Genomic DNA, 14,333 nt, shown 5'->3' on the forward strand with positions numbered 1-14,333 from the left:
GATGTTAATATTACTCTCTTATTGCATGCCTGAATGTACCAGACTCTTTGCATAAGTTATGTCACTTAGTCTTTCTAAATAATCAGTTGATATGGGTATCATTCCTCCATTTTACAGAAGAGAAAACTAAAAAGCCGACAAGTATCTTCTCTAAGGTCTTAAAGGTAGTGTTGCAGCTGAGATTTACATACAGATCAGTCTGACACCCAAAATAAAAATGTTCTTCCCTATACTCCACTGTTTTTTCAGATGAAATGTATTAGTAAAGTGTAAGTGCTGCACTTAGTTGAAGAAACTCAATTCTATAAGCACAGAATGGGGGAGAAGTGGTTTCACAGTGGCTTGTGTGAAAAGGTGTGAAGGGTTTGTTTGCCTGTAAGCACCTTATGAATCATCAGGGTGAGTCACTGACTTCTCCCCAAATGAACACAATCTTGGGCTATGGAACAGTGCTCAGAACAAAGAAAGGCCAGAGTCATACTGTGCTCTACCATGACTGAAATATGGTTCTTGCTTCTGAAACACTCATCCTAAGAAAACACTGTCAATGTGAGTGAGCTCAGAATAATTTGACAAGAATGATAAATTTAAGTCATATGAAATATGGTTGAAGGAACTACAATGTAGAAAGCATGCTACCTCTAGCTGTATAGAGTTAATATCTGTTCATAAGTGCTGCAGGCCAGGCACTAATCTGAAAGTTTTCAGCCACAATTCATTTAATCCTCACAAGAAGTGTTGACATAGGTATTGTTATTATCACTTCTGTTTTACAGATAAGGAAATGGAGGCACAGAGGTTATATTATCTTTCCCAGGGTGATGTAGTCACAAACTCTGAATGTTTGGCTCTTATTTTCAATTGAAACAAGAAATTAGAAGAGGAATTATATACAAAAGTACACCAGAAAGACTGCTCTAGAAGACACAATTGGATACCGTCTCACAAACCTAACAGTTTACAACATCTCAAAAGAATATGCTGAGCTCTCTATCAGTAGAAGCTTTCAGTCACACATATTTTTGAAGAATCTGCTTCATTGAAGGAGGATGGGCTATTATGACTTAACGTGTTTCCTTCCATTTCCATGAGCACATCAGTGTCAGCATGACCCCATATTGGGGTGGAGTGAGAGCCTTTATCCCCTGAAATCTTGAGATGCATGTAAAAAATCTAGATTAATTGGAACTTAATTTACAGAACCCTAAATTAATCAAAAGGCATTGCTGCATTATGCTTTTCAAAGACAGAAGGTGACTTTTAAAATATAGTTATTTATTTATTTATTTATTTATTTTGAGAGAGAGAAAGCTAGGGAGAAAGAGTGTGCATGTGAGCTGGGGAGGGAGAGAGAGAGAGAGAGAGAAAAGAATCCCAAGCAGGCTTTGTGCTCTCAGTACAGAGCCCAGTGTGGGACTGGATCTCAAGAACCATGAGATCATGACCTGAACCAACATTAAGATCCAGGTACTTAACTGACTGAGCCACCCAGGCACCCCAGAAGGGACTTTATAGAAGTATTTTAACTTTCAATTATTCTTCCGTCCATAAGAACATACATGCTGACAATAAAGATTTACAGAGTACCTACTATATGTAATGCTATATCTGATTCCAACTTTAGCTGTCTATTGCTCATTCCATCTAATTATGACAAAATTTAGACTCAAAAAATTTAAGCGACTTGCCCAAATTCCCACAATTAGGCAGGGGCAGAACAAGGTCTATAACACAAAATTATCAAATCTTGCTTTCCCCAGCATACTCTGTTCCTTTCCCAAGAGAGTAAAGTAGACAGATACAGTTCACAAGTAATTTCAATAACAAGGTTTTCTTTCTTGTTTCTTAGGTCATTTCATCACTGGACACTCCTTTCACCTAGGGCAAGCACAGTGCTGTTGGTGTTGAGGAACACAAAGATTAAAAAAGAAACAAAATGGGGTGCTTGGGTGCCTCAGTTAAGCTTCCGACTTAGGCTCAGGTCGCGATCTCACAGCTTGTGAGTTTGAGCCCCGCGTTGGGCTCTGTGCTGACAGCTCAGAGCCTGGAGCCTCCTTCAGATTCTGTGTCTCCCTCTCTCTCTGCTCCTTCCCCACTTACACTCTGTCTGTGTCTCTCTTGAAATAAATAAGCATTAAAAAAAAAAAAAGAAGAAGAAAAGAAAAGAAAAAAAATGAAAAACATTGCCCTAGCTTGGAGGGGCTCAGTGTTGAGTAGGGAGACAGATCTGGAAACAGTGAGAATGGATCTGGAATCCAGTGAGAGAAACTAAGAGTCAGCTTTCCTGGAATGTACATTTTTCTCATCTTCTTCTTATTAACTGGGGTCTTGGTGTAATCAATATCTAGATTTATTCAACAGATCTTTGAGCGTCAACTCTGTGCCAGGCCTGGTGCTAGGCACTGTGGAAACAGAGAACAAAGCACTGACATGGCCCCTGCCCTCACATCGGTTACAGTTGCTTAGTCTTGGGCACTCTGGCCTGGTTCTTCTTGAGATCTACATGTAAGAAGCTAGAGACATGTGGAACCACATCTTGGGAGTTAGGTTAAAAGTCAATGGAAAAGATAAAAATGGAATATAAACAAAATTACTATTGAAAATAGCTATACCGGACATGACATACTGTATCTCAAAGCACCCAGAAAGGACACTTTTGTTCTTCCCCCTGTGTTGTAATAGACCACTTTTTATTTGCTTTTATTTGTGGTTTCCACTCATACTCATTCCAGAGCCTGCATTCAGGACACTGAACTACAAAGACGTGTGAGAGCTGCTTAGGGTAAAGCAGGAGATGCAAAGAGCGCTCTGAGGCAACAAAAGGGCCTGGTAGAATTGTCCTACCAAAGACATGAGAGGAGTTCATAAAGAGATGGGGTAAAATTTGAGGGAAGGAAAGAAAACAGGACTTAAGATCACTACCCAAGAGCCCAAGTCCTAGCCACTCACTTGAGCCAGAGAGCAATGCTCAAGCATCAGTGCAAATCAGGCGCAAGGACAAGGTTGGGGCCATAAAGAAACACCTGAGCTTTGCTTTATCCTCACTTACTCTCAGAAAGTTTGTGAGACCTACCATTTTGGGGGGTGAAGAGATATGAGATGGAGAAAGATTCTTACATCTGAATTTCTCTTGGGAGAGCAATGTATATAATGCACAAAGAACATATTGAGAAGCTCTTTGGTTTTGAAGGGAGAGTCCTCCAAATCATGCCCCATCAACAAAAGATGAATGCTAACAGTGGTGCAACAGCCAGGAAAAATAACTGCTTTTGCTCCTGAGAGGGAGTTTCAGTGGGTTAAAGGACAGAGTGGAAGGAGAAGAGGGAATGAGGCAGCTGGACAGTCCAGAAAGCAGTGTGTTGTTGAGCGTGCCCTCCCCAGACCCAACTGCTGTTTCTATAAAATTCTGTAAAATCACAAAATTCTTGGTATGGGCATACTTCTCGAGGAACCTTGTGAAGTGGCCATATTTTGGGTCAGGATTGATTTGGGGTGAAACAGTCCACATGGATAAGTTAAATAGGGAGCCTATTCACTGATAACTTTAGGACTTTAATGACCTCTTCCTTGAACTTCAGACTCATACACCTAATTGCCTCCACAGCATCTCCACATGGATAACCAAAAAGCACCTCCAACCCACCAAAATCTGTTCCCCTTCTAATGTTCCCATTGCAGGAAATGTTCCCACCATTAACTGGATTGCCCAGGCTACACCTTTGGGATCTTTCTCACTCCTTTTCCTGGACTTCCATTTTCAAATCCATCAGCAAGTCCTGTTGGCTCTGCCTTGAAAATATATCCTTCTTCCAAGTCTCAACCACTCCTACCACGGCTAATCTTATCAAGTTCCTGACACTTCAGAGGATGATAGCAGTAGCCCTCTAATGGGTCTCAGTAAGTTTTTAGAAATACAGATCTGATCCTATCAATCCCATGCTCAAAACCTTCCGAGGACTTTGAGAGGTCCTTATAAGAGCCTAACACTTCTCTGTGACCTGGCTGCCAATTTTATTTCCTACTCTTCTCCCTTTCCTGGCCTTCTTGCTGTTCTTTGAAGTTGACAGGCACACTTTGTATTTGCTGTACCCTGGTCTGTGCCATTAACAAGGCGTGAGGCTGGGATTCCAACCTGGGCTGTGGAATTCCAGAGCCATTGTTCTCAAACCACTGTCACTTACCCACCCTGCGGCAACATATCACACAACCTGATACTGTAGTATTTCTCTTCTTGTTTCTTTGGGTTTTCCTGCCTCACTAAAAAATACAAACTTTCTAAGGGCAGGGATTTTGTGTATTTTGCTCATCACACAGTATCTGGCACATAATTTTCACTTTATCAATATTTGTGGAAAGAATGAAGCCTTAACTGGTATCTGAGTATAATGGCTGACACTGCTTTATGCATCGTTCACTAGTCTTTACAGAAATCTCACAAAAGGGTTATTATTATTTTCCTCATTTTAATGAGGAAGGAACTATGGCTTAAAGAGGTTAAGTGTTTGTCCCAGGTTACACAGCTAGGAAGGGGAAGAGCAGGAATTTGAACTGGGATCTGTTCACCTTCAGAGCCTAAGCTTTTAACCCCTGGGCTACGTTTTTCCTACTACCCCAAGGTCCTGCTTTCTCTTCTCCATGTGGCATCTAGCTACACCAAGGAAATAATTGATAATTAAGTAATTAATACGTTTGAAGAACTCAAAAAGACCTTAAGAAAACAAAAATTCCTTGGTATAAAGCATTAAACAGTTTTTTTAGCATTAAACTTTTTATAGCTAGGTAGTACCTGTTCAGACATGTAGTCTCTTCCTCTGATTTTAGAGAGAAGTTTGAGGTGCAGAGAAGTTGAATGGGTGTCTAAGGCTCCCAAACCCCATGATGTTGCCAAAAGACAACAAATTAGGGAAACTGGTGAGTGACTGTGTGTTATGAGTTGAATTATATCCCCCCCTCAGATTTACATGTTGGAGTCCTAACCCCCAGTACCTCAGAATGTGACTTTATTTGGAAACAGGGTCGTTCTAGATATAATGAGTTAAAATGAAGTCATATCAGAGTAGGGCGGGCCCTTAACCCATTATGACTGGTGTCCTTATAAAAAGGGGGAATTTGGGTGCAGGCACATAAACACAGAGAACACCATGTAAACATGAAGGCCGAGATTAGGGTGCAGCATCTACAAGCCAAGAATGTCAGATTCCCCCAGTTACTAGAAGTGAGGGGAGAGGCATACACAGATTGTCTTTCATAGCTCTCAGAATGAATTGACCCTGACACCACCATAACCTTGGACTTCTAGCCTGCAGAACTGTGAGACAACAAATTTCCATTGTTTAAGATCCCTGGTTTGCAGTACTTGTTTACTGAGGCTCTACAACATTAATACACTGATCTCAGGTGGGTCACTGGCCATCTCTAAGCCTCAGTTTATTTATAAAAGTAAAAGGGTAGACCAGATGATCTCTGAGGAAATTATATGGCTTTATCATTCCAGGAGTCAGAGACCAACACCTTATTTTTTGGTTTGAAAAGCATGAGGTTGCATTTTACCCTTGCATAAAACCATTTGATTCAGTACAGTTTGACAAAAGCATATTTGTTTCAGATATTGGATTGGACGCTGGAAATTTAACAGGGAATAAGCTCCAGCTTTTGACTTCATTGAGTTACAGTCTTTTGGAAAAGAGAAAATCTTGACTTTAGTAGCGTTAGGTTTTCATAATTATAATATTTCAGATTTTTATGTACATCAACTCATGTAATTCTTGCATAACCCACTATAATCTAGGTATTATTCTTATCTTTATTTTATAGATGATAAAGCTAAGGCACGGGAGGGTTAAGTGACTTGCTCAATGTTACACAGCTAATTACACAGGTAAAGCACAGGATGTTCTAGGAGCTTCTGCATCCCAAGAGTCCTTATTCCAACCTTAGGGATCAAAGAAGCTTCCTGTAGGAGGGTACCTGATGTGAATCTTGAAGAATGTGGGAGATAACCAGCTTGATGAATCCTTTTTAAGGGGTACAGGATGCATTAATGTTGGGTTTAGAAAGGGAATTTGCCAGCCTTCCTGCCTTACCTTGATTTCACAGGTTTTAAGGCTCATGATCATTGATTTGATCAATAACTAAGACATGCACTCAGAGAAGTAGCAATGGAATGGTGGGAAAGTCCTGGAATTATTACCCCCCACCTGACAAATGAATAATCCCCATTTTACTGAAACCCAGAGAGTAGGTGACTTGTCTAAGATTGTGTGGCTAGTAAATGGAGGAGTTAGGATTTAAACCCAGGTCACTTGGCTCCAGAATCCATGAAATAAACCACCCTTTTTCACTTGAACTCCATTAGGCTTCCTTCAGTGGACTGAGAATTTCCATGACTTCCAACACATGTCACAATAAGCCTGTGGGAAAATACCAAGGGAAGGCCATGCTGTGGAACTCTGACAGTTCCTGACTCTATAAATTGGCCTACACATTTTGGTAAGTACTAAGGTATCACCCTCAGCCTTGGCAAAGATGCCATAGTAATTTCTGCTTCGCAGTTGCTCCCTGCAATCAGGAACACTGATATGCCATCATAGATAAGAGAATGGTTACATTTATTATCTATGTTCTAGAACCAGATGATTAACTTTCTTTTAGATTTATCTTCATTGTGGTTTTCCTGAGAACATAATTATGATTTTGTGTTCCGCACGGCAGATGGTGAGCAACATAGCCGACTGCAAGCTCCTGGAATGTAGAGCTCTGTGTTACTCATCTCTGATGCCTGGTCTCATCTATGTACCTGACCTGGCATCTGGCCATGGTGGATGCACAGTATCTGAAGATAGTTGCAGTCAAAGAAAGTTGCTATGGCCTGGACGTTTGTGTCTGCCCCTCCCCCCAAATTTATCTGTTGAAATCCTAACTCCCAAAGATGATGGTATTAGGAGGTGAGGACTTTGGGAGGTGCTTAAGTCATGAGGGTGGGGCCCATGGATGGGATTAGTGCCCTTATGATAATAAAAGGGTCCAGAGAGATCTGTAGCCCTCTCTATCAAGTGAGGACACAGCAAGAAGGTAGCGGCTATGATGCAGGAAGGGGGCCCTTCCCAGAACCTAACTATGCTGGCACCTTAATCTTGGACCAGCCTCCAGAACTGTGAGAAATAAACTTCTGTTTTCATTCACCCAGTCTGTGGTGCTTTATTATAGCACCTTGAACAGACTCACAAAAAGCTTTAGCCACAAGCATGGCCCTCTCTTCAGGAGCAGTGGCTCTCTACTTAGATTGCATATTATGATTACCTGGGAAAATCAGAAAAATCTGGTGCCCAGGCTGTACTCAAGACCAGTTCAAACAGAATCTGGGAGTGTGGGTGAGGTCCAAACATTAATAGTAAAAAAAAAAAAAAAAAAAAAAAAAAAGTATTCCCCAAGTGATTCTCATTTACAGCAAGGATTAAAACCCATTTCTCTGTAGAAAACATGCCTGTGCGTATTTATAAATATTTATAGCTATAAACATTATAAAAGTCACACCTGTGACTATGCTAACCGATTCACTTTGTCACTTAATCTGTAAGAGCTCAGAGATGATGGCGATGGAATCAGAAATCAGGGATGGTAGCTAAATGCTATGCACATTAGCTCTGCAACCTGGCAGACTGGTTCTGCAATGTTGGCGTGTCTTGTCTTTGTAAAGAAATTCACTAATTTCAGGTTATTGAGTGGAATGCTTCTAGACAGATCCATTTACTTGTTCACAAGCCAGTTCCCTGTGGTTAAAATATTATGCGTTATCCACTGATTCCTATTTGTGGCCTTCCTTACCACACACACACACACACACTTCTTAGGATAAATTTTTTAAATGTTTATTTATTTTTGAAAGACGGGTGGGGGCATGACAAGGGGAGGGGCAGAGAGAGAAGGAGACACAGAATCCGAAGCAGGCTCCAGGCTCTGAGCTGTTAGCACAGAGCTGGACACAGGGCTTAACCCACAAGCCATGAGATCATGACCTAGGCCGAAGTCAGACGCTTAACCAACTGAGCCACCCAGGCATCCCAGGGTAAAATTTTTTTAAAGCTGATTTTAAAATTTCAACAAAGTGTTTATGTATTTTTGCCTATGCTATTTATATAGCTCTTTCCATAAAGAAAAACATAACCATATGATCAATAGGAGACTACATGAATGGTCGAAAAGACCACTGAGAGTCAACCAGTACGCTGTCAATGGTGCTTGAAGATGACTCTTTGGACCTCGGATTCTTTGTCAAATGAATCAGTGGGACCATCTGATGACATGAAGCTAATGTTCTCTGGTTCCATGATTCATTTTTCTGGAGGACCCAGCCAAGCTGGAGAGTCCCTTTATTCATCTAGTGGATTAAACTCTTCAGATTCTTAAAGTGGTTTTGTTTGTTTTCTTTACCACCTCCCTTCCCGCATCATTGAGCTGCATGGATATTTGCTAAGAAAACGTGAAACGTTCCAAGCTAGGGGACTTTTTGGACACAGATTCTGAAACTTCAGTTGCGGGGTTGGCCAGGCAAAGTAGTTGGTTTTCTTCGTGAGGTATGGTAGGAGAGAAGAGAAAAAAAGATCTGTTTTTAATAGGTCAGAACTAACCACAAAATAATTGGGCCTATAGTCTAATCTAATCATGCTTTTGTTTATTCACTTTCATATAAAAGTCTCTTACGAATGCATTTGAGCACAATATATAATAATAATAATACTATTATAACATACATTGTGAGAAACTTTTGAAAACAATAAAACGTCCACCTGAAATAATGCAGTGTTCATAGACATACAAACCCATCGGTCATGCACGTTTGTGCCATTTCTTTAACTAGTGAGTTACAATGCTGAACTGAAAGCATGAAATATATTTTACACACGGAGACTGAAGTCAGTATGAGGCCTAACAAGTGTTATCGGAAGCTTCACATTTGCATAATTTACTACATCAGTTCACATTTTATTATAAAATTCACATTGTTTTATTGTTTTTTTGTAATTAATGGGAACATGACATTCCTGCTTAATGGCAGGCAAGAGGCTTTCAAAGTCAGTAGTTTGGGAACACTCAGAAGAACCACCTGCGAGCAAATGTAGTGTTACTGTTTAAACCAAAGCCACAATTATAGTAGAACCCAGTTATAACCCAATTCATGCATACACAGATTTGGATAGAACATGGGTGAAAACTACATCCCATTGCCCCCTACCCCTATCAAACTATACAAAAGTAAAAGCTCAGTATAAACCATTTGGTATCTAATGTGAGAATCCTGTTTCCAAAACTGGTTCACAAAGGGGTTGTGCAGTATTAGCAACTCAGATGGGGAAGAGGGCAGACCTTCTGAATAAAAGCCCACGAATGTCCTCACTGGGGAAGGGGTCGTATGTCTCTCTTAAGCGATGTCCAGGTTATATAATACACAATACAAAAACGTGACAAGAAAAGTCGCAACTCTTAGGCAGAGTTTTCTACACAAATGTAACACCACCATTGGCAGGCAATGTTAGATATATAAATTAATAACTTACAAAACATTACATTATATACATTAAGTAATAAATATACTGTTATAAACAGAAATGGAGGTGTTAGCGCAGAAGGCAGTGCAAGAGAAAGACGGCAGCATCCAATTGAAAACAGGGTAACTGGGTGGAGACTGATGGGGGGAGGGGATAGGATGGGGACCGTGCAGCACCCAGCGGCCCAGGGGTTCAGGACACAACATGGTGCGCTGCCTAATGGAGCTGAATTTTACACAGACTGTTACTGTGAACAACACAATTACCCTTTCCTACCTCTTAGTTTGCTCACTTTATTCTGTTTGCAGCACAAGAAGTGAAGTTCTAAGAGGAGAAAAAAATACTGCTGTAAGCAGGCAAACAGAGATAAGTTATACGGGCAACCGTCAAGCTGGATGGGACAATAAGGGAAGGAAGTAGAATGTGGTTAGAAGCGTGTCCTTTCTATTTGCAAAAGTAACTGTAGGAAAGTGAAAGATATTGCCCAAGAAAGAAGGAAGACCATTTGCTTTCCTTTTTTTTTTTTTTTCCCAGAAAGAGTCAAAAAAGTTTATGTCCACTTTGAACGCTTATCTGTGTAGAAGTTGATACTAAACCCTAGGTATTCAACAGGCATTTTAAAGACATGAAAATGTTTTACAAAAAAGGCACACAGGTTGGCAGACAAGGGGACAGGTGAGCAGATTTATAAATGAAGTTATTAATCAGTCAGTTCAGTCACTAGAGGGGACAGATTCCCAAAACTTAGTGCAGAAAAATCTCTCAGTTTTGTGTCTTCTATTTTCAAGCCATTTACTCAGGATCTGATCTTGGCCTCCAGTACCAGATAAAGCTTCAGCTCTCCACTAAGCTTGCAGGCAAGGCAAGTCAGCCGTGGAATTTTCTGAACTGCTATCTGCTTCATGGTCTCGCATTCTGGCTCCAAACTCAAGTAACTGGGAAGGCCACATGGCCCTTGTCCCGTGCAGGCCCAGGCCCCCGTGATGGGCTGGCCCTACCATACAGCTGGCATGCTTGTCAAAGGTGGAATGTTCATCTCCACACGGAGAAGGCAATTATGTGTTGATAGGGGACTTGTCTTCTGTCACAATGTCTACATCAGTCCCTCCTAGTGAATCCCTATGTTCAGGATCAATCACGCAAAGTGTCTTTGTGCTGCTGAAATAGTCGTGACCCTCTCCCTCTTTTTCAGGGCCTTCGGAATCCTCCTCTTCAAGGGTCAGTTCAAATTGAAACTTCTCCATCAGACCCTGACAGTCTCTGTTCTGCTCGTCCAGTGGTGGGGAGGGACTCTGCGGTATCATGCTCTGATACCAGTTCCTATTATCTTCTAACGTGTCCAGAATGTCCTGGGCATCAGGCTGCACCAGATCTGCCCAGGTCTCCCAGAGTGGATGGACAATGTAGTCAATGAAACCAACCTGGAAGAAAATAAAGTTACACCCCAGTTATTGGGATGGACTCTTGAAAACCTAACAAACTATCTTGGTTTCTAGGTAAAGAAAGAGCCACAACAACCCAAGGGGGATCAATAATAATGGATTCTGTATTTCAGTATATACTACATGATACACCCTCCCCTGGATCTAATATCCAAGTTATCGCTCTTAAGTCCACAGAGGAAGTACTGTTACCCGCAGTTTACAAAGGAGGAAACTAGCACTCATTGAGATGAAATATCTTGTCAGAGATCACAGAGCCTGGAGGAGCTGGAACTTAGCTTAAGCAGTGGAGCTGGAACTTAGGCCCAGTTTTGTCTGATCCCAGAGCCTGTGTTCATCTCACTATAACTGACTACTTTTCCTTTCACGTGTGCCAGATAAGAAGTCTGGATGTAACCCTGACTGGGAATGACTTTGTCACTACTTGGATTCTGTGAGTCATTCCACAAAGAAGGAAGCTCCAGGTCTAATGAGTTCTGACTCGACATTCTTTTCCTGATAAATTTAAAATATGCCGTTATTCCAAAAGGAAGGGGAGACAGCCCCTGACTACTCTGAAATTTCTCAGAGTGGAAGGCTCTTGTTTGTAGACGAGTATAGTAAAACATCTGAAGATAGTTCAAGACCCTAAACAAACAAAGATCCCCTCTGTGGACATGTCTCCAATTGTCTTAGATCCCACAGGGTATAGTCACTTCCATCAGGAGAAAGGAGGGAAAATAAAAACAATTAAGCAGTTCCTTTGCTAGTGTTCCTGTGAATAAATATGAGGCTATGGCTCTGTTATGGTTTACACAGGGGCTATGCATCCTGCATGAGCTGGCTCAGTGGCCTTATGCTGACCTCTCCATTGTCGGACAAACAGGAAACACTGGGGGTGGGGGCAGGTTGTGAGAAAGAATAGGCACAAGTTGAATGAGGGAATGGAATTCCCCTGTCCTGGTCTGGGGAACTGGAGAGATGCTGGGTCCAGATTCCGAGGTAAATGAGCAAGAGCAACTTCTACGTGCCCATGGGACATGATATAGCTATCTTTCCACACTACTGGAAACCTTTCCTTTAACAGCATTCTGTTTTTTGGTAAATCATCTCATAGATCAAAGTTCCTATGTGACTCTTTTGTATCTATATGTACCTATTATTTATATCTATCAACTTTTATCTATCTATCTAACTACCTATCTATCATTATCTATCATCTATCTATCGACCTATCTCCTCCTTCTCCCTGGTGCTTCCCTAATCTTAACATAACTCACACCAAAGTTGGGACATCTCTGATCTGCATTAGTTACGTGAACTTGTGTGCAGATGATTCAGTTATTTCTCTTGCTTCCACTCACTCCCTTTTCCTCCCTTTTACTTCATTATTTGTATTTAATGAATTTTAGAGACTATTTTCAAGGTGTTTTCCAGGGACCTGAAAAAATAAGCTCAAGGCAATGGAGAAAATGGAATCAGCTAAATGCAGTGCGGTCATTTCCTTTCTTCATTTGTTTTGCTTCTGCTAAATGATTGGCACTTTTTTTGAAAGCTAGCTTCTAGCCACTTATTTCCTAGGCCCTGGGTCAGAGAGAGCTCTACAAATCCTAAGAGCACCTAGTCAAGGGCTTTATTGCCAGACTACTCAGACAATGCTTGCTAGAGCTCATCTGCGGGAAACACCAGAGTGGGCCTTGATGTCATGGCAACAGGGAGACTTGTCTACAGTGATGGAGAGTAAAGAGCTCTGGGTGGAGGGTAGCTGGGTCACTAAAGAGCTGGTGAAATGAGCCAGGGGATAGCTTCTCCACCTGATACACTGGGAAAATAGCTGCTCTATCTCACAAAGCTGTTTGGAGGTTCAAATAGGACCACGTAGGGGGAAATGTGTAGAAAATCACATAGAACACCATAAAAATATAAAACACCACTGTTGATAATAAACAGGCATTATTCTAGTTAATTAATTCATTATTCTAATTAAGGCTTTAGGGGATTTGAATTGGCCCTGATAAGTTAATATTACCGTGCATTTTTAGAGTATATTAGCCTTTTAGAGCACGTTCACAGATATTAAACTCATTTGACTGGGTTTCTTTAAGAAACAGCAAAATAATAATTACAAGGGAACTCTGCATCGATATTACAAGTATGTGTAAATTGGGGGGTGGCAGATAGTGGAGAAAGAGGATACACACTAACAAAAAGCCCTCCTAATGTTTTTGTGATAAAGACCTTGAATAGCCTATAGACCTATTCTCAATCATGACTACCTTGCTCAGGTCATTGTTGCTCTGAAAAACACAACATTTCAGCAGGTCCTGAAGCCTTTGTGGGGATATCGATACTTCTAGTGCTATATACTCTGCAGCTAGAGGTATCTGAGGCATTTCTGCATCCTCTAGACTCCAGCATATTGTCCCTAGTCCTCAGCACATAGGGAATCTGTAGCTCTAGACATGATCAGAAGATGTCAACATGTTCTCAGATGTGGAGAAGCAACCTTGGAAGGGGACACAGGACAGGGCGTCGACTGTGAGGTGGAAGAGGTGTGTGGAATGAAATCCACACTTGGCAGTGCACTTGATTATGGAGGGCCAGCAGACCCAGGGTGGGGGAAGCAAGGATAAAGGGTAGAGCTCTTGGATAAGGATAGCGGTAAGAGAAATCTGGAGAGATGGGTGTGGGGAGGTAGTAGCTCTGAGTAGCTCTGAGTTCAGGTCATAGACAACTCCCTAAACTGCTTGAGGATACACAGACCACACTTTGACGGGTTTCTGAGGACTGCTTTGTTTCCACCCTGTGAAACTGAGTATAATGGAGAAGGCAAATGAGTCACGAGCAAAATGGAACTAACTGGGTAGTTGCTTCCTTATAGCTTCAGGAATTTGATAGAACCTTCCAGTTCTACAATCTGCAGAGCTCACAGAAACTTCGAAAATTGCATATTAGTTACCTGGGATTTTTCCACAGAAGCTGTGTGCTTATCACACATTGGGCTAATCTCCATTCCCCTCTCCCGCTCTTTGTCTCCCTGCTGGAAGAACTCCTCCATGATGCGGTCTGTCCACTGCCGATATAATTCCAAGGACTTGGTGGGGTTGCTTAGGTCTGCACAGTGTACCATGTTGCGAAGGACCTGAAATCATCAAGTTTTAGAAATCCCGGAAAATCAGGTGTAAATACTACCAGAACATCTCGTTCCTCTTGTACTAGTACACTTGGTACCCAACCCAAGAACACTGTAGTTGCCTTATAATTGTGGTGAGTACACCAAAAAAGCAGTCCTACAATGGTGCTGGCCAGACTTGGTTATTTACCATCACAGGAGTCCCGAAAGGGAAAATGTGTGTCTTCTCAGACT

At 41.5% G+C, this 14,333-nt stretch overlaps 1 protein-coding gene across 3 annotated transcripts in view; it reads right to left on the bottom strand.

Moving 5' to 3' along the window:
* Nucleotides 1–8,649: 8,649 nt before the first annotated feature.
* Nucleotides 8,650–14,333, bottom strand: part of PDE4B (phosphodiesterase 4B) — a 437,163-nt gene continuing 431,479 nt past the window's right edge. For all 3 annotated transcript variants that reach the window (XM_047084729.1, XM_047084730.1, XM_047084731.1), the window contains 2 exons: nucleotides 13,926–14,108; nucleotides 8,650–10,966 (listed from right to left, as the gene is read on the bottom strand). In XM_047084729.1, the coding sequence (XP_046940685.1) occupies nucleotides 10,601–10,966; nucleotides 13,926–14,108 (549 nt within the window). In that variant the 3' untranslated portion in view covers nucleotides 8,650–10,600. The remainder of the gene's footprint in view (nucleotides 10,967–13,925; nucleotides 14,109–14,333) is intronic.

The sequence above is a fragment of the Lynx rufus genome, unplaced genomic scaffold (genome assembly GCF_022079265.1).
Source record: "Lynx rufus isolate CCGP_SWC_20201006 ecotype Redwood Valley unplaced genomic scaffold, mLynRuf1.p SCAF_2, whole genome shotgun sequence".
Lineage (NCBI taxonomy): Eukaryota > Metazoa > Chordata > Mammalia > Carnivora > Felidae > Lynx > Lynx rufus.